This window comes from Pangasianodon hypophthalmus, chromosome 5 (genome assembly GCF_027358585.1).
Source record: "Pangasianodon hypophthalmus isolate fPanHyp1 chromosome 5, fPanHyp1.pri, whole genome shotgun sequence".
NCBI lineage: Eukaryota > Metazoa > Chordata > Actinopteri > Siluriformes > Pangasiidae > Pangasianodon > Pangasianodon hypophthalmus.
Genome location: NC_069714.1, coordinates 31777853 through 31796432, shown reverse-complemented (window position 1 = coordinate 31796432; position 18580 = coordinate 31777853). Strand labels below are relative to the sequence as shown.

The window sequence follows — 18580 nt, the reverse complement described above, 5'->3', positions numbered from 1 at the left end:
CTGACAGGAAGGTTACGATAACTCACACAGCCACTCTTTACAGCCGCGGTGAGCAGAAAAGCATCTACGAACCGATTGTTTTATCCATGAATAAAGCTTTTATATGTGCTCTGGAGATGTAGAGTAATGAGATTATTGTTTTATCACAAGTCTCATAGGTTCATTTAAAAAAAAATCACACACACACACACGCTTGTTTGATGACTCCTGATCTGAACTCCACCCCTGACCCATGAGCTGAACAGTGTTAATGTGAGCATTAGCACTAATCTGTACTAATCCAGAATTATCCTGTTACGTAACTCACTAGCAGGCAGAGTGTTTCATGGACTTTCTCTGATCTCTTTTAACAGATAAATAAATTTAAAAAAAAATCATTAAAGCATGGATTCACCTAATTTAACCAAATCCCACAGTTTCTCTTTAAATCTCTTTTCCTCCAGTCTTTAGAGAATTGAGCTGTAGATGAAAGGCAGAAGGTCTGTTTGGAGAATGACGTTAGCATGTTTACAGTGTCGCCTTGGTGGCTAAAGTGATGGATGTGATGAAGATCACTGTGGACAGTGGTGAAGATTCACAAGCAATTATTAGAAGGTTGAGAGTTTGAATCCTGCTGTCTTCTCCTCAGGAGCAGGAGCTATCATCAGAACTCCAGGTTCCTAACAAGCTAGGATATATGAAGAAAGGAATTGCACTGTACTGTACATGTACGCTGTATGTGGCAATAAAGGCTGACCTTCGTCCTTAATAAACCCCAGAGACAAAACCACACTGATCCAAACAAGCCGCACTTCATAACCGAGTACGGCCAACACTCTAAAAACATCTGAGGGTAATAACAGAAAACCTACAGTAGAGCACAAAATCGTTAAATAAAGTAAAAAATTGGCACATTTCTCAAATTTCAAGTTCACTGCAACACAGCAGAAGACACACTGTCTAACAATGAATTTATTTTAAAAAGAAAATTGGAAAACAAGCCACAGGGCACTACTGTATTTATACCAAGTGACTCAGATCACTAAACATTAATTTCACAATAAATAAAGTGTGCTTTAGATAATTATGGTGTTATTTACATCAATAACAGCATCAGTATTCCCGGGTCTGTGCAATCTGTACAGTTATAGTTTGTTTTTTTTTTGCTTCTGAATAAAAATATTAAAGTCCATTTTTGACTTTAAAATAATAAAAATAAAAAGCTTTCATATTTCCCTTTTGCTTGTTTTTAATCATTTAAGATTAATTTTGGGGTTTAAATGACTGTATACACAAACTTTTACAACCTTCTGTACAAGTCCACAACAACAACCCTCTCTAGTTGTTTATGAAAAACACTGTCTTTAACCTCAACTAACATCTTAGAGAAGCGTAGAGAAGAGAAAAGACGACTCAGATTCTTAAAATAAATATACAGTCCACATTTACACGTCATTGTATCGGTCCTCTGCAGCTCTTAAAACAAACTCACTTCCTGTTTTAGTGCGTCAAGAAGAAAATGTGATGAACGAAGAATTACAAAAATCCAAAATCCGGAATTTCAGCGGTCCAGACTGTTCCTGTTCTTCACCTCTCCTTCACTTTTCAGCTCCTGGAAAACCTCAGTGAAGAACTGCGGGTCCATGTTGATCCTCAGCATGTCGGAGCTGAGTTTATCGATGACGCCCAGAGCCTGCTCCCAGAACACCTCTTTATTGTCATCGATAATGAAGGGCTGGAGCGGGTACGAGATCTCTGTGCCCAGGTAAGAGTAGGTCAGGTACAGGCAGGTGAGAAAGACACCATGGAGCTCACCTGGACTGGTGAGGTCCTCGCTCACGCTGTCCCGGCACAGCAGGTAGACGAAGACGAGGATGGGCGACGTTATGAAGCCCTCCTCCTGCCAGCCCTGCATCAGAAGAGTCCGGTCCACGTTCCTGAACCAGGCGATCACCTCGTTAGAGGTCAGATCAGAGATTTTAAGGCAGCGACGGCGCAGGAATCGACCCAGACAGAGCAGCAGCTCACCTGTGGAGGTTTGGAGAACGATGCGGACTGGAGATGTGATGAACTGGCGGCTTGGTTGGTTCTTCTGCACGTCTTCCAGCTGCTTGGTTACTGGGAGTTTGGTTTGTTCCAGTTTTTGGGAGGACGTCTTGATTTCTTCAGACTGTGGTGGACAATTTTGGGATGGTGCTTTCAGATCTTCTCTGGTATGGATGGTCTGAAATGGTAGAGGATGTGGGTTGACTTTCTTGCCACTTTTCTGCTTAACCAGCTTGAAACCGAAGGCTGACACAATCAACCTCGGTTTGCTCAAGCCTCTCCTCTTGTGTTCAGCCACTTCGTCCCGCAGCATCGGGGAGACGGAGAGCGTCGTTCCCATTATTCCTGCTGCATATGACTTAAACGTTTATTGTGACAAGGAAGAAATCAGAAACTCAAAAAAAGGAAGAACAGTACAGAACCACACACTCTCCACAGCAGTGCACACAAAGTCCTCCATCCACACCACGGAATAATCCCATCAGGTCTGAGGAAGCTTGGTGAGCACCGGCAGGCTGATGGACCAATCGTAATCTGGCTTTTAGAGCTAAATTTAGTGTGGGTTCCAATGAGGCCATGTGTCTTTACCCCACTTGAGACATGTGATTTTAAAACCAGACCATCAGCATCCACAGTTTACACGTCATCAGTCTGGTTGAAAATAAGACACAGAAGGAAACTTTAATTAATGAGATTAGTGAGCTGAAGGACTAATGATCTAATCAAGATATTTAAACCACCAGCCAGCATGGAAGCCTGTAAACCTAGCTAACAGTAAAGAGTCAAATGCAGAAATATTGGCACCCTTTCACAGAAAGAGCTTTAAAAAAAAAATTATATATATATATAAATAATTTGTTTGTGTAATGTGCCATGGACAGGCTTTTGGTGGGTGCCAATACTTTTGCCATTAATTGCAAATTAATATGCAAAAAAGTATGACCTTGATTGGCTTGGACAGTGTTTCACATTGCTGCCACTTTAGTGACTTTAATCTTAAAAACCACTTGCTTGTGTGGTAAACTACCCAGCAAAATCTAGCTCAGAAGTATTGGCACCCTCCATGAAAAGGCTGTTATTTTTGAGAAAGGTTACCACCTTCTCCAAATGTTGGGGGGAAAAGTTCAGATTTTATACCTCAATTTACTCACAGCATGTATTCTCTGGTTTCTTTGCATTAAAAGTCCTCTCTCTCTCTCTCACACACACACACACACACACACACACAACATAACTAGTTGATGGGAGTCAACCTCTGTTTAATGAATGTCACTTGATCTCAATATAAAATAACTAGAAGAAAAAAGTGAAGAATGCATGTTTATATAACGGAGACAACAACCAGATAAAATAAAAGTGCAGAATAAACGTATCAGAGATTGAATGATGAGAGGGAGATTAGCTTTCAACATTGGAATCAGTTAATTCACAAACTAAGCTTATGAACTGATGACTAGGTGCTGGACAGTGTAGTTAGTGCTGTCAGTGAGGCGAGGCGAGGCGAGGCGACCACAGGACCCGCCTCTAGCAATAGTAACATCATCAAGAGAGCAGCTAAACATTAGAGTGAAGCTAATTGGTTTGCGTCAAAAAAACATCCAGACCTCAGTGCAAATGTGTTTGTAGAGATAGTTATAGACATGGAACAGCCTTCCACTTAGTGTTCGGGGCTCAGACACAGTCTCAGTGTTTAAGGCTGAAAACATATTTGTTTAGTCAAGCCTTTAGTGAATAGTTTTCTTAGGTACAGGAGCGGGTCTGGAGGGTTTCACAGGCATAGAGTGTTGTGGTGAACTGGGATGTTTGGATGCTGTCGCCCCCCCACTCTCACACGTTCACTCAGGTGTGTTGATGGTGGAGAGGCTGCTGCTTTATATCCCAGGATCCCTCATGTCTGTGTTAGCTTCTGGCTCTCCCTTTTAGTTATACTGTCACAGCTAGTCTTGCCGGAGTCCCTGCTTGCGCTCTGCACACAAAGTACATCGTGCTTAACCATTAGAGGACAAAAGCTCACCTAACAATCTCTCCCTCTTTCTCCATCTCTCTCTCTCCCTCACTCTCTGTCGAGCTACACATGCTACTTCTGAGATGCCAGTGATCCTGACCCCTTCTGCTCTTCCTCGCTGCCTGACCCATCCTGATGCCCTACTTCTGGTTGGAGTTCTCATCGGTTGAGTTGCTCGCTGCTGCTGGGGCTCCATATGGACGGCCTGAAGAACTGTTTGGATTGCTGAATATGGTGCCACCTGGGGGCTGTGGAGATGGTGCTGCTTGGGGATCATATGGGGAGCTGTACTGTACTGTACTGTACTGTAATGGCTTGGGACTGCGATTGCTGTAGTGGCTTTGGGGCTGCAGTTGCCACGAGCAGCTTCGTACTCAGGGCTCCATCAGTGGACAGTGGATAGATTTTAACCAGCCGGACTTCTTGCAAAAACTGTGATGAATTTATTGGTTGCACAATTCCACTATTTGTCCATATAGTACACAATAATAGAAGGGATTTATTTATAATCGCACTATCCGTTGCACCCAGATGAGGATGGTTCCCTTTTGAGTCTGGTTCAAGGTTTCTTCCTCATATCATCTCAGGGAGTTTTTCCTCAACACCATCACCTCTGGCTCGCTCATTAGGGATAAATTCACATATTTACAATATTTTTTTGGGTGAATCCATTTATTTCTGTAAAGCTGCTTTGTGCTTTGATATTTTCAAATCATTTTGGATATTTGGAGATGCATTGTGTAGTGTGAGCAGCAAGAACAGAGATGAACAACGGTCACAATCTTTCAGAAAATTCTCTCATCATAAAACAAAATATGGTTACGTGTACCAGGCATTTGGTGTGGACTCGGTACGGAAGGAAGACTGATCGGACTCTGGCAAGAGCAAGAAATGTTAATATTTATTTGGTGCAAAAATCAGAAAATTACCTCAAACTGGTGGAGAAAGAAAAGAGGTGGAGAGCTATAACCAACATCCTGAGGAGCAATAATTTGAGAGAAATCAGAATTACTCATGTTAATCGGAAAAAAGTTCACATGCTGTTGAAATTAGAATATATATATTCTATATCTTGTTAGCACATGACTTGCAAGTGAGGTTGTTTGTGTGGAGAAGAGAAGAAGGCTTATTTCATGCAAGTCTAATCATAAAAGCACAAAAAGAGAGAAAATAATTTATTGCATCTCGATCTTATGGCCATGGCTAAATTACGTTGGTGCAGAACACGGCATTTTCACAGATCATTCAATTGAAAGTTTAACACACTGATACGCACTGCCTTTCAGTCCGTCACTTTCATGTAGCAGGCTGAAGATTCTCCACAACACACACTTATATTAACCATACGATATGTCCATGATGGCGACAGGCACCATGAGTTCTTCATGCGGTTTCTTGATAACGTTCCCCCATGATCGCTGAAGCAAACCTCATTCATGGAGAGAAGGATGAACTGAAGGATGAACTGAAGAATGACAGTCATGAGGAGGTGAGAAGTAAAGAGGAGAGTGGGAAGATCAGAGTGGGGCATATTTGGATGAACGTTCCTCACGTCCTGTAAAGAGTGTCTTTACGTTGACTGGTAGACACTGTATGACTGACTGTATCTTCTCAGTCCACCAGGGAGTCCAGCTGAATGCTCATTCTCTCATCAGAAAGACCAATGAGCTGAACAACGACGTTACTGAGGGAAGTCTGTTCCGGTTCCTGGGACTGTTCTCCTCACCTCTGGGCTTGTTGTTATTATAACCAAGCACACATAATGCTCATGATGCAGTGAAGCTCACTACCAGGAGTGGCTGAAAGATTTCAACACAAATGTGACGTTTCCAAAGACACAACAAGCAACGCAATCGGCAACGCAACAAACTGCCAGGCAAACTAATTACAAATGATATGTAAATAAGTCTCCTGTGCTGGTAATAATGTTTATAACTGTGTAACTACTATCTTTTATTGTGTTCTTATTTAAGACAATTTAACATGACTAATTATGATTTACTGTAAAACCAACAAATCAAACATCAAAGTTCAGAGAATGCACGTGTCGCAACCTTACCTACAGAAATTTAAAGCTTTTATACCATCTGGTGGTGATTTCAAAGAGCTGCAAGTTATCTTCACTGCTAAATTTCACTTATTATTATTTCGCTATATATAAATTTTGTTTATTATTATTACCAATGAGTTCCCATAAATCAAACATTATAACTTATTTATTAAAAATAATACTTGATTTACAAAATTATCTGAAGTAGCTTGGCTTCAGTTCTGAGAGACAAAAACATGTTTGAGCACACAAACCAGCAATCACAAATCAGTAGAAGCCTTTTACATAATGGAAATGGCAGTGAATGTATTTAATGAATAGATATTTTGATAATCATATAGAGCTCTCTCTCTCTCTCTCTCTCTCTCTCTGTGTGTGTGTGTGTGTGTGTGTGTGTGTGTAGGGCGTTGGTATACAAGTGTGAACAAAGGGTGCACTCACGCTTGCTTTGAGACCAAAGGGTGTTTTCCTTTGCCTGCTTGTCCATGCACGAAGGAGGACTGAACCAAAAATGGGAAATTTAAAAAGGAAGGATGAATTTGTAGAGAGCTCTAGCTCTAGCTTGGTCTCAGTTTCTGAATGAGTGGATTAAAAAGTGGAATAAGAGTGACTTGATGTGCTTACAGTATTATCCACTATCACAACACTTAGCACATAGTAAAATGATGGTGTTTGTATGAGATCGCATGTAAAGCAGGCTCTCAGAGAAAGGAAAGAGAGGGAGCTCCGATGAGCAAAGACCAGAGCACTGCTTTGTGCACTAGTTTTACTGTACCAGATTCAATCAGCTCAGAGTCAGCTTACAGATGATAATCCTTTTTACCTGAAATAAAACCAAGCTATAATTCATATAGCTAATTAATATGTTCATATATGTTCAGTCTCACTTTGAGCTGGTGTTGCGTATGCTCCTCACACTGTGTGTGTACGCTGTGTGTCAGCCAGCGAGCCATACACTGCTGTAGGTTTGAGCTCTGCATCAGGTAGAAGGACACTGGTTGGCTACCGGCAGTCACACAGGGTGGCTGTGTCAGGTAAGTGGAAGCCATTTTCCCCCAATCCATCCTCGTTTGGCGTGTGGTGGGAGTAATTTCCAACATGGTGCATTTTTTTCTCCCAATGCAGACTGCTCAGCAGAAGGGTCATGAGGCAGTTTGTACACAAAGCTGAAGCTCTCATTTCAGACCTTTTGCGTAAGCTTTCTTCCTTTTGGACCAGTCATGGTGTGTGCTGTGGCCAGGCACTGAATCAACAACCTTTGCACTTTTTTTGTCTCCAGAAACAATGAGACTGCAGGTGAGCAACACGGTTCTCCGGTGGGACTTTGGCACTCTGATCAGCTTCTTTCTGCTGATCTCCAGACATCAACCAGGCATTCTACTCAGCACCTGAGAAGGAGCTTTTCTTCTTCAGCTCCACCAGGGAGCAAGCCAAGCATCTACTGACTGACTTCAAATATGCCTGGGACGCCTTGAACCTTCATGCTGACCCCCAGACTTCAGGGTCATCCACACATCAGTGGGCAAAGCGGTGATACCTGTGCTGAGGTGCACCTCAGAGATATGGCCAACCTAAAGATCACCATGAGATGACCATGACTGGAACTTCACAGACACCCTAAAGATGGCTGTGGATGTTCTTCCTTGGATAGACTAAAGACAGCACTTGCTAAGAACAGTTTACACTCAAGTCGCAATCACTGAACAGATGAGACTTAAAGTTAAAAGACTAGTGATGTTCATGCTAAAGTTCCTGTTAACACAATTAGCACTTTTGACTCTATAGTACACAGTTATAGAGGGAATGATGTATAATCGCACTATCGGGTGTCACCCAGGTGAGGACGGGTTCCTTTTGGAGTCTGGTTCCTCTCAAGGTTTCTTCCTCTTGTCACCTCTGACTTGCTCATTAGGGATAAATTAAAACATTTACTTGAAATATTATTTAAATTTCTGTAAATCTGCTTTGTGACAATAATCACTGTTAAAAGTGCTCTATAAATAAAATTGAAATCTGATCTGTGGTGATTGTGATGTGGAAAAACGTTAAACCAGTTACACAAGCTCTTCAGTTGGGAGAAGATGCTGGTCCAGAGATCCATTTGTCACTCTGGTGAAACGGCTGAAATCTTTTACATGCCAGACGCAAACATCCATCAAACTCTGAGAGCGAGGGATCTGCTTGAATGTGCCATGCAAACAAACCACGAGGAAGGAAACCTGCACACCACATCATCAGCTGCTCCAAACCACAAGTAAATCTGACTAAAGCCAAATAAAACAGTGTTCTGTGTCTGTTGTCTTTACACTAAATAACTCAAAGTTAACAGCTGTACCAGGGGTCTGACGGAAGGTTTGAGAGATTTTAGCCCGAGGGAGGAAGTGTGGGTACAAAGGCATGAACGGTGTGCTGGGTAATATGCAATCCTGCTTTATTTAAAAAAAAACATAAGCACTTTATACCTGTAAAGTTTGGTGGTTCTGGAGATAAGAATTTTTAAAGTCTGGGGCTCCAGCGGGTTTGGGCTGGACTCGTTTAAACTGCGCTCAGATGCAGAAAATTCAGAAAATTGGTTTATTTCCCTTGCATGGATTCAGATACATGAATTTTCAAAAGTTTTTCCCATATAGAGACAAAGCCCTGAAGTTTTTGATAACTCAGGAAGAACTTCAACGTTAACTGGAGCTGGAAGTGCACATGGGAATCATCCAGCAGCTAAAACACACACAACCAACACAACCAGTAGACTACCTCATAACACACAGAGTTCTGTTAATACACACACCAACCTGCAGCAGAACATCGCAGTTAGGAGGAGTGACGCATCACAGAGTCTCTACAGATCTCAGCGTTGTACTTTAACTCACATGCAGAGTGTGTTTGAGGAAATAAAGGCTGCACAGGAGGATGATCCAAGCACCAACATCACGCTTTCCCTCGTCTCCTAAAGCAGCCACCTTCCAGGTCAGGTTGTGTACAGATGTAGAGATTTTGAGCAGATGTTCTTCCAAAAATACATGCTCAGTTTTAATGAGCATGAGTGGTTTTAGAAATGTGTAGTGTTGAATATTTTCGATGTATTAAAGTACGTAAATGGAAAAATTCACCAGATGATTTAGATGAATTCTTAGCAAATTCAGGAGAGAGGACTGAACATCTCAGCTGGTCTTTGTGGCAGCACACACCAGGAAGAATGGAAGCAAAATTAATGTATGAAAAAAACTAATATTTAGTCTGGTGTATAAGGTTTAGAGCTCTAAAGTGTTAATAAAAATAGAAATATTTCAAACAGCTTTTATTCAGTACTCAGACAGTGTGCAGATGAAGTAACAGCGTGTAATTAGGTGTATTTTCAGTTCTCTTTCAGCAGTTCTCTTACAGAACAGCAGGGGGCAACATTGCTCCAGTTTTGCCATTTATATCACACCCTTTAGGACTTGACTCTTCCATTACTGTGACTAGCATGTAGGCTGTGTTATATTCCCCAGAAACCCTTTTCAGCCTCAGCTTTACGCTCCTTTAAAATGATTCATCAAAGGAACTGACAGGGATCTCCAGCGGTCAGACCTCAAAACCACCCAAAAGATGTCGCATAACGAGCTTAAGATACGTTTTCAAAAAAAACTCAAAAAAACAACAGATTACAATATGAAATTTGTAGACAAGATGTTTGGATATGAGTTTTATTTTTATGATAATGCAGGAGTGAGGCAACATGGAGCTGAATCATACCTACAGATTTGGGCAGAAGTGTTCAGGCAAAATGAATCCACGACTTCAAACTGATTCAGTGCTTTGATTCCTGGGTTTCACACGTGATCCAACGTTTACACGCTTACAGCGTCGATACGGTTTATATATATGGTGCAAACTGGCAGTGCGGATCACTTGTGTAACATAGCTGAAGTGTGTTGTGTTGTGTTTTGTGTTGTGTGTGTGTGTGGTGGAAAGTTTCCATCAGCGACAGCCTTCATCACTCCAGCACCATCTTTAATAACCTGAAATCACACACTCCATCAGCGCAATATAACTCAGCATGACAGAGTTCTGCTTTCAGCTGGAAAACTGCTGCCAACACACACACACACACACACACACTTTCCCAGCAGTTAATAAATCTGATGTATTACTTTATAAAATGAACAGTAGTGCTTTTTGGACATAATAATAAATAAAAGAAGGGAAAGTGACCACTCAGTTCTTTTTTTAAACTCCACTCACACTTTAAATTTGATGTTCAGGTCTCTCTGGGAGACTGGCGTGAGCGAGGTGAGGCGTGAGAGTGAGCGAGATGAGGCGTGAGCGAGGTGAGGCGTGAGCATGAGCGAGGCGTGAGCACGAGGTGAGGCGTGAGCGAGGCGTAAGCGTGAGAGCGAAGTGAGGCGTGAGCGAGGTGAGGCGTGAGCGAGGTGAGGCGTGAGCGAGGTGAGGCGTGAGCGAGGTTAGGCGTGAGCGAGGTTAGGCGTGAGCGAGGTGAGACGTGAGCGAGGTGAGGTGTGAGCGAGGCGTGAGCGTGAGAGCGAAGTGAGGCGTGAGCGAGGCGTGAGCGAGGTGAGGCGTGAGCGAGGTGAGACGTGAGCGAGGTGAGGTGTGAGCGAGGCGTGAGCGTGAGAGCGAAGTGAGGCGTGAGCGAGGCGTGAGCGAGGAATGGCATGAGATGGTGTGAGATGAATGAGAATGGTGTGAGATGCTGTGAGACGGCATGAGAATGGTGTGAGATGGTGTGAGATGAATGAGAATGGCATGAGATGGTGTGAGATGAATGAGAATGGCGTGAGATGGCGTGAGATGAATGAGAATGGCGTGAGATGGCGTGAGACGAATGAGAATGGTGTGAGATGGCGTGAGATGAATGAGAATGGCGTGAGATGGCGTGAGACGAATGAGAATGGTGTGAGATGGTGTGAGATGAATGAGAATGGCGTGAGATGGCGTGAGATGAATGAGAATGGCGTGAGATGAATGAAAATGGTGTGAGTTTTGTCATTACTATACTCTCTGCCTGGCTGCTACCCCAATAACTGCTATGTCCATATCCATATATGGTAGAAGTTTATCTGCTGAACACTAAGTCATAGTGTATAATGTTTACATTCACAGCGTTTTATTATTATTGTTATATCTGACACTTTATCCACACTGGAACTGTGTAGCGGTCAGTGCTGCACCGTCTCTTACTGTGCCTACTGTCCTGTTTCAGTAGTTATCATACTGTCTTGTGCCGGTTGCTCATGTGCACTTTATGTAGCCCTGTGTAGGTCTTATGTAGCCCTGTGTAGGTCTTATGTAGCCCTGTGTAGGTCTTATGTAGCCCTGTGTAGGTCTTATGTAGCTCTGTGTGGTTTTATGTAGCACCCTGGTCCTGGAGGAACGTTGTTTCGGTTCACTGTGTACTGTACTAGCTGTATGCACTTGACGCATTTATAAAATGAGTGATTTCTCCATCACGTATTTGATGCACTGTGATATAAAGGACAGAGTGGGAAAAATCCAGTTCAGCTCATAATTAGCATTCAAGTTGAAATTAGTGATAGTGATGGACACTTCGTAGCTCTATAAAGTAAATAAATGAATGATGAAGTAAAAAACCCTGAAAATAAGAGAATTAAATAAAACCATACTGAAGAGATGATCTGGACGAAAATATAAGCAACATTAGAACATTATATAAATGAAATAAAGGCAAATTAAGTCCAGCTTTTGTCTGTAAAGCCAAACAGGAGGTGTTTGGAAGAGCACAGGTCTGTTGAAAAGAGGCCAAAAATTCCTTTCACTCATCTACAAAGTAAAATAGATGATGATGATGCTGATAAAAAGATCAGCTCATAAAGAGTGTTATTTAGGAAAATATTTGGGGAATTATGTGCTGTGTGATTTAGGTTGTGTGTTCCTTTCACTGGTTTATTCAGGGTTATTTTGCTTCAAAAATTTTTTTATTAAAATCTTTATTTTAACTCCTCTCTCTTGAGAAGATCTTCGCTTCTTGCTGAGAATTGGTGAGATGGAGCAGAGAGGAGTTACATCCCAGCATTTATTCTCAACCTGTTTACCTCCACTTTTCCCTCGTCTCATCACATCTTAACTCATAAACCACTTTTTAACCATCGAACATCCTCCAAGCGTTAAAATTAAGCAATATTTGTCTTTTATATAGTTTTCAGGTTTATATTCATTTCCAAAGTTTGCAAATGCCTAATCAGTTTTTTAAAACCAACACACACATGAAGGAAGACTAATGATTAATGCAGGTTCAGATAAAAAATCTGTTAAGCAGCACTGAAAATCCTCACTAAGTGTTTCCTCTTAAAACTTCACTATAACTTAATCACTTTGTCGTTGATTGTTCATGAACTGGTCTTTGTGATGTCTGGAGCGTTGCTTCTACAGCTAAAATACCGTGTGAATATGTAGAGATGTACATATATAACTTCTCATCCTGTGTAGAGGTGTTTTGAATCAATGGCAGGAATTCTGATCACAAAACACACGTCACACAAAACAAGCTGAAACCCTGAGTTTAAATAGCGTGATGGGAAACAAGACACAGGTGGAACCACTCAACACAGAACCAGAGGGTTTACAAGCACAGGAAGTAATGACCAAATAAGGAAAGTAGGGTGCCAAAAGGGTAATAAACCTGAATCTGAGAGGCCATAAGGGTCAGAAACAGAGTAAACAGCACAGAAAAACCAATGCTCTGTAAACTCACTGTATATAAAGTCTTCAGTCTCAGGCACGGGGTCGGCGTAGCTGCAGACTTTCATTACAAACAGGAGACACGCTGGACAGCTGATTAGAGACTAAGGTGAACTGATTAAACACCTGAAAACAGGTGTGGCTCCTGCCTGGACCCCTGCTGTAGGGTGGAACGTTAAATAAGCAGAGACGGGAAGTATTGAGGGGGTGTGTTCAGGGGGCGTGTTCAGGGGTGAAGCTAGAGAGGAAAGAAGACAGGAAGTAGAAAGCAGAATGTAAATAGAAGGCCTCTGTGATGTATGACTCACTCACACACACACACACACACACACACACACTGCAGCTATGTTTAAAGTCTGAGTGAGTTGACCTAAAACAGCTGAATTAAATTAATTGTTTATTATAAGGTTAGCCTTATAATTCAATGTTAAATAAAATGTACTTTACACTTACAGTAAATATTCATGAACGCATCATTAATTACTCATTAAACATTAACTGATAAACTATTTATAATTTGTTTATTAATGAACTTTAAACTGTTACTGTGGAGGATTTCGAAGATTTTAATTCTAAATGGAAAATCCAGTGAAGTGGATCATAACCAGCAGAGGGTGCTGTTGTCTCTCTCTCTCTCTCTCTCCCTCTCTCTCTCTCTCTCCCTCTCTCTCCATCACCTGTGTGTGTGAATCAGAATGATGCTTAGCTCGATTTTATTCAAAAGAACCCGATTTAGATGTTTACTCAATGACGGAAAATCATTTTTCCACCTCACGATTTTGCTTCACTTTCTGTAACGGAAATAAAAACACCATGACGGAGGTGAAATGAAGGTCACGTTGAGCCGAATGTGTTCTAAATGCTTTCCTACACCGTAAAATCCCAGGCACAGTGACACACACTAATCCAGAGCACACTCAGGCTGGGGTTTTTTCAGGAACAGAGACGAACAGAAGATTAATTGTGGAAATATAATATAAATATTGCTGTAAAATCTGAAGAGAAGTCATGAGCACTGGGATAAAGTCTCACTAGTGCCAGAATCAGCAAACGACAGGCTGAACCCTGTGGACAAATCTCATTACCCACAATTCCTGCTGATAAAGTCACTTCCTCCCAAAATAAACCCCTGAAACTCCAGATCAACCCCGAGCATCAACGCTTCATTTCAGAGAAACCTTGTGTACACTCGTTTAGCTGGTCTTCACTGCCATCCTTCTATCTTTTACAACACGAATGAATGACAGGGAAGTGAAAGACACTGGGAGACACCATGAGAAGCTGATGGTGAGAAAATCTGAGATATGCTGTGAGACACTGTAAGATGCTGAGAAACACCCTGAGGTGCCATGAGATGCTCTGAGATGCTGAGAGATGCTGTGAGACAGCAAGAGATAGTGTGAGATTTTAAGAAATGGCATGAGACACTGTGAGACGCTGAGAGCTGCTGTGAGAAGAATGATAATGGTGTGAGATGCTGTGAGAGAGCATGAGAATGGTGTGAGATGAATGAGAATGGTGTGAGATGGCGTGAGATGAATGAGAATGGTGTGAGATGCTGTGAGTCGAATGAGATGGTGTGAGATGGCATGAGAATGGTGTGAGATGGTGTGAGAAGAACGATAATGGTGTGAGATGCTGTGAGATGAATGAGAATGGTGTGAGATGCTGTGAAATGACATGAGAATGCTGTGAGATGGCATGAGAATGGTGTGAGATGCTGTGAGTCGAATGAGATGGTGTGAGATGGCATGACAATTGTGTGAGATACTGTGAGAAGAACGTTAATGGTGTGAGATGAATGAGAATGGTGTGAGATGCTGTGAGAATGGTGTGAGATGCTGTGAGATGGCATGAGAATGGTGTGAGATGGTGTGAGATGAATGAGAATGGTGTGAGATGAATGAGAATGGTGTGAGATGGTGTGAGATGAATGAGAATGGTGTGAGATGAATGAGAATGGTGTGAGATGGTGTGAGAATGGTGTGAGAATGGTGTGAGATGGCATGAGAATGGTGTGAGATGGTGTGAGAATGGTGTGAGATGGTGTGAGATGGTGTGAGAATGTTGTGAGATGGTGTGAAATGAATGAGAATGGCGTGAGAATGGTGTGAGATGGTGTGAGAATGTTGTGAGATGGTGTGAAATGAATGAGAATGGTGTGAGATGGTGTGAAATGAATGAGAATGGTGTGAGATGGTGTGAGATGGTGTGAGTCGAATGAGATGGTGTGAGATGCCGTGTTTTGGAAAGTTAGCAAGCAGCATTAAAAATAGTTCTGCTAAACCGTAACCACTTTGCTGAAGCACGTCATGTTCTTCTTGCAGCGCGTGCTGATGTTCCTGAAGGATCCCTCATTAGAGATCTCTTTCAGAATCACACATGAAGGTAAATCCTGCATGTTAAATGCAATCAGTGCAGGGGGTGTGGCTACTGATCGAGCTGAGGATGAACAGGTTGCAGGAGGAACCTGAACAGGAGGACAGTGTAGTTACACAGAAGAATGAAATGAAAGGCAGTGGGACGCTGAATCCAGATCTGATGCTGAAAACCCTGCCCTGAATTTGCATATTCTAAAATGACACACAGCCTGCAGGCCTCCTGTAGGACTTTGGGGGCAGGGTGAGGGTTTATGTGCTGTTGAAAATGAATCATTAATTTTACTTAAAAACACACACTCATTTATTCAATGTGCCAATAAAGTCAGGTCTCTCTCTGTAATCCCTGTGAAGGCTGCAGTGTGCTGCAGTGACCAGCAGAGGGAGACTCTGATCTCAGTTTGATCCAGGCTGATGTGATTAAAGATCATCTCCTCACTCAGTCCTGCAGGTTTCAGTGGGTATCAAACCTCCTTTAATTCCTGGTGGTCAGCGGCGCTGATGTCGAACCCCAGCCGCGTGTCTGTTTCATTCAGCAGCAGGCAGCAATTTCAGCGTGTCTAAAATGATCTGAATCCAGATCCTGATGGCTGTGAACATCTGAATGATCTCCTGAGTAATGTGACCTCATCACCGTGTCAGGGGTCGCAGAGTGATGATGTCATACCGCCCAGAGAGTGGAGGAACACACGATGTCCTGATTAACATCAACATGCATCTCAAAAGTAATTCATTCCAAGTTATTCTGGATGTTATACAGATTCCCTCAGCAGAACATGGGACCAAAATGGAGTAGCTGATTTTGTCCCAAAAATAAATTTGTACATGTTTTGACCTGTTTTAAGTGATAATGCAGCTGAATCACAGAATTCAAGTAATTAATCAGCAGAAAGTAATTTTGGGAATGAGTGTAGATTAGAGATCAGGAACATTTAACCAGTGAGACTGGACTCTGAGCTGAAACACTTCATATCGGGTTTTTATCCTGATGGAAAAACCATTTTAGATATTTAGATATTCATTTTAGTTTTCTCCAAGCACAAAGACTGCATTAATTTGGAAACAGATGTGTAAACCACAGTACAGGCATGGGTTAAAGACTTAAAGAACAACAGCCTTTTATTTACTCCATAAAAAACTACAGAGAATGACTGAAAATGACAGCAGTCTACAGTTCCTCCAAAAATATATCTGCTCAGAGAACGGATTCTCACGCAACTTCATTTTCTGTAACCTTTAGATACTTTGCTTTTCTTTGTGTTTTTTTTTCTTTTGATTGAAATCAAGTCAAACCAAACTTATAATCCCCACCATGTTTACAAACGTTTTCTTCGTACTCATGTGTGTGTGTTGATAAACTCCCATCAGCTCCAATCTCCAAATCAACTCCAATCAATTACCAAGCACCTTCATGGCATAGCTGATTCCCACGTAGCCACGCCCACCAAACTCTGTAAAACGCAAAGCTCAGAGAGAGCTGAGAATGACAAAGCGAGTCTGAATGGTGAAAGAATGCCTCCTAATCACCGCATTAAAAACATTAAAAATAAAAACGCTACAGGATCAGGTCGCGTTATTAAACTGATCGGGTTAGAAACCGATGAAATGAAAGAGAGCAATGTTTATTTGCTAGTGGGACAATATGACTTGTCTGCTCTTATCTTGTCTCATCTTGTTTTATATCACCTTATCTCATCTCATCTTATATTATCTCATCTTATCTTATGTTGTCTCATCTTGTTTTAAAGCACATTATCTCATCTTATCTCATCTTATGTTATCTCATCTTTTTTTATAATGTCTTATCTCATTTCCTCCTATCTTACCTTAATTTGTTTGATCTTATCTTGTCTTATTGTATCATGTACTCTCATCTCATCTCATCTTCCTTTCTCTTCTCTTCTCTCATATCATTATCTCTTGTCACATTTAAATATATCTTATCTTCTCAACTTATCTCATCTTTTCTGCTGCCATAATTTGATCTTGTTGTTAAGAAGCACATCTAAGTTTTTGAGATCCACGCTGGTGAATTAGCCACATGTACCACATGTCTAACGTCTCATCTGAACGTCAGACTGGAACTTCACAAGCTCTTGATTCACTCACTCACACACACACACACACACACACTCCAGGAACAGGAGTTCAGGACGTGCTTATGCAGCGAGGTCAGTTACGAGCTGTTTCACTCAGCCTGCAGTCTCACTCTGCTCCACATCAAAGTCCTTTAGCCATTAGCGCCAACTGCCCCCCCGCTTCACCCCTCCTCCACCCCTCTTACCCTCCTTTACCCCTCCTTTACCCCCCATCCACCCCTCTCCGTCTGACATCGAACCCCCACGAGCACTCAGACTGCTAAATTGAAGGTCTCGGGGACTCGGTCTGTCATTTCAGAGTGCAGATTTTAGGGGACGTGGTGACGGATGGAGAGAAATTAAACTGCAGCCTGATGGCAATTGGACAAATTGTTTGGTCTGATCGTCTGATTGGCCCACGCAGCACAAAACACGGAATTTTCCCAGAATTCCTTACATGCATATGATGTGTTAACCAATGAGCAATGTGAAACATCTATCAAATCAGAGTCGTTTTCTTTATCTAGATAAACATGTTAAACAGCGATATCAACAGGTATCGCTTACAGGATTGTTGCCATGGTTACGTCTCAGAGGGTGTTCTCTCGCTCTTGCTAACGTTATCCAAACAATTCCTTTCTGAGTAATTAAGATAATTCGTTTAAGTGTAAATACTGGTCTAGACCAAACTGTTTTTATGCTGTATGTATGCTCGTTGTCATGGTTACAGTGTATCAGGATCTACATTAGAAGTCAGAATATAACACACACCTGCCAGCCAATCAGAGACGAGGATTTAATAATAAAAATAATAACAATAACAATAATAATAATAATAAAGTTAATGATGTCTGAGACTCACTGCTGTTCCAGATGTTTATAAATGCGTCCAGTGCTAATGAGTACCTATAATCGTGTGTGTGTGTGTGTGTGTGTGTGTGTGTACACGTGGGTGATCTCACTAAGAAAATAACCCCTAACTAAAAGAAAATTACAAACCACCATTTCGCCGATTTCTTTCAAACATTTGGCTCTGTTTCTTGTCTTCTTTTTTTTTCTTCACTCGGCTTCGAGCACTGAGACGATTTTCAGAAACAGTTTCCCACCGCCGAGTCGAAATTGGTTCTGACCAGCGGATGAAAGGACGTGAGGCTGTTTTGATAAAACATCTTCAATGTTCATCATTTTGACGACGAGAGAATAAAAGGAATTACCTCCAGCGGAGATTTTACTTAAATCTGAGAGGAAATGAGAAAAATGTGTTTTGAATAACGTTCAAAAGTGTCATCGGGTTAGTGTGGACTGGGATCGATCTGTGGTTCACACACACACACACACACACACACAC

General features: G+C 41.8%; 1 protein-coding gene across 1 annotated transcript; it reads right to left on the bottom strand.

Moving 5' to 3' along the window:
* Positions 1–44: 44 nt before the first annotated feature.
* Positions 45–2501, bottom strand: cdk5r2b (cyclin-dependent kinase 5, regulatory subunit 2b (p39)). Its single transcript, XM_026912609.3, has one exon. The coding sequence runs from the start codon at positions 2363–2365 to the stop codon at positions 1541–1543; it is 825 nt and encodes a 274-aa protein (XP_026768410.3). The 5' UTR covers positions 2366–2501; the 3' UTR covers positions 45–1540.
* Positions 2502–18580: the final 16079 nt, after the last annotated feature.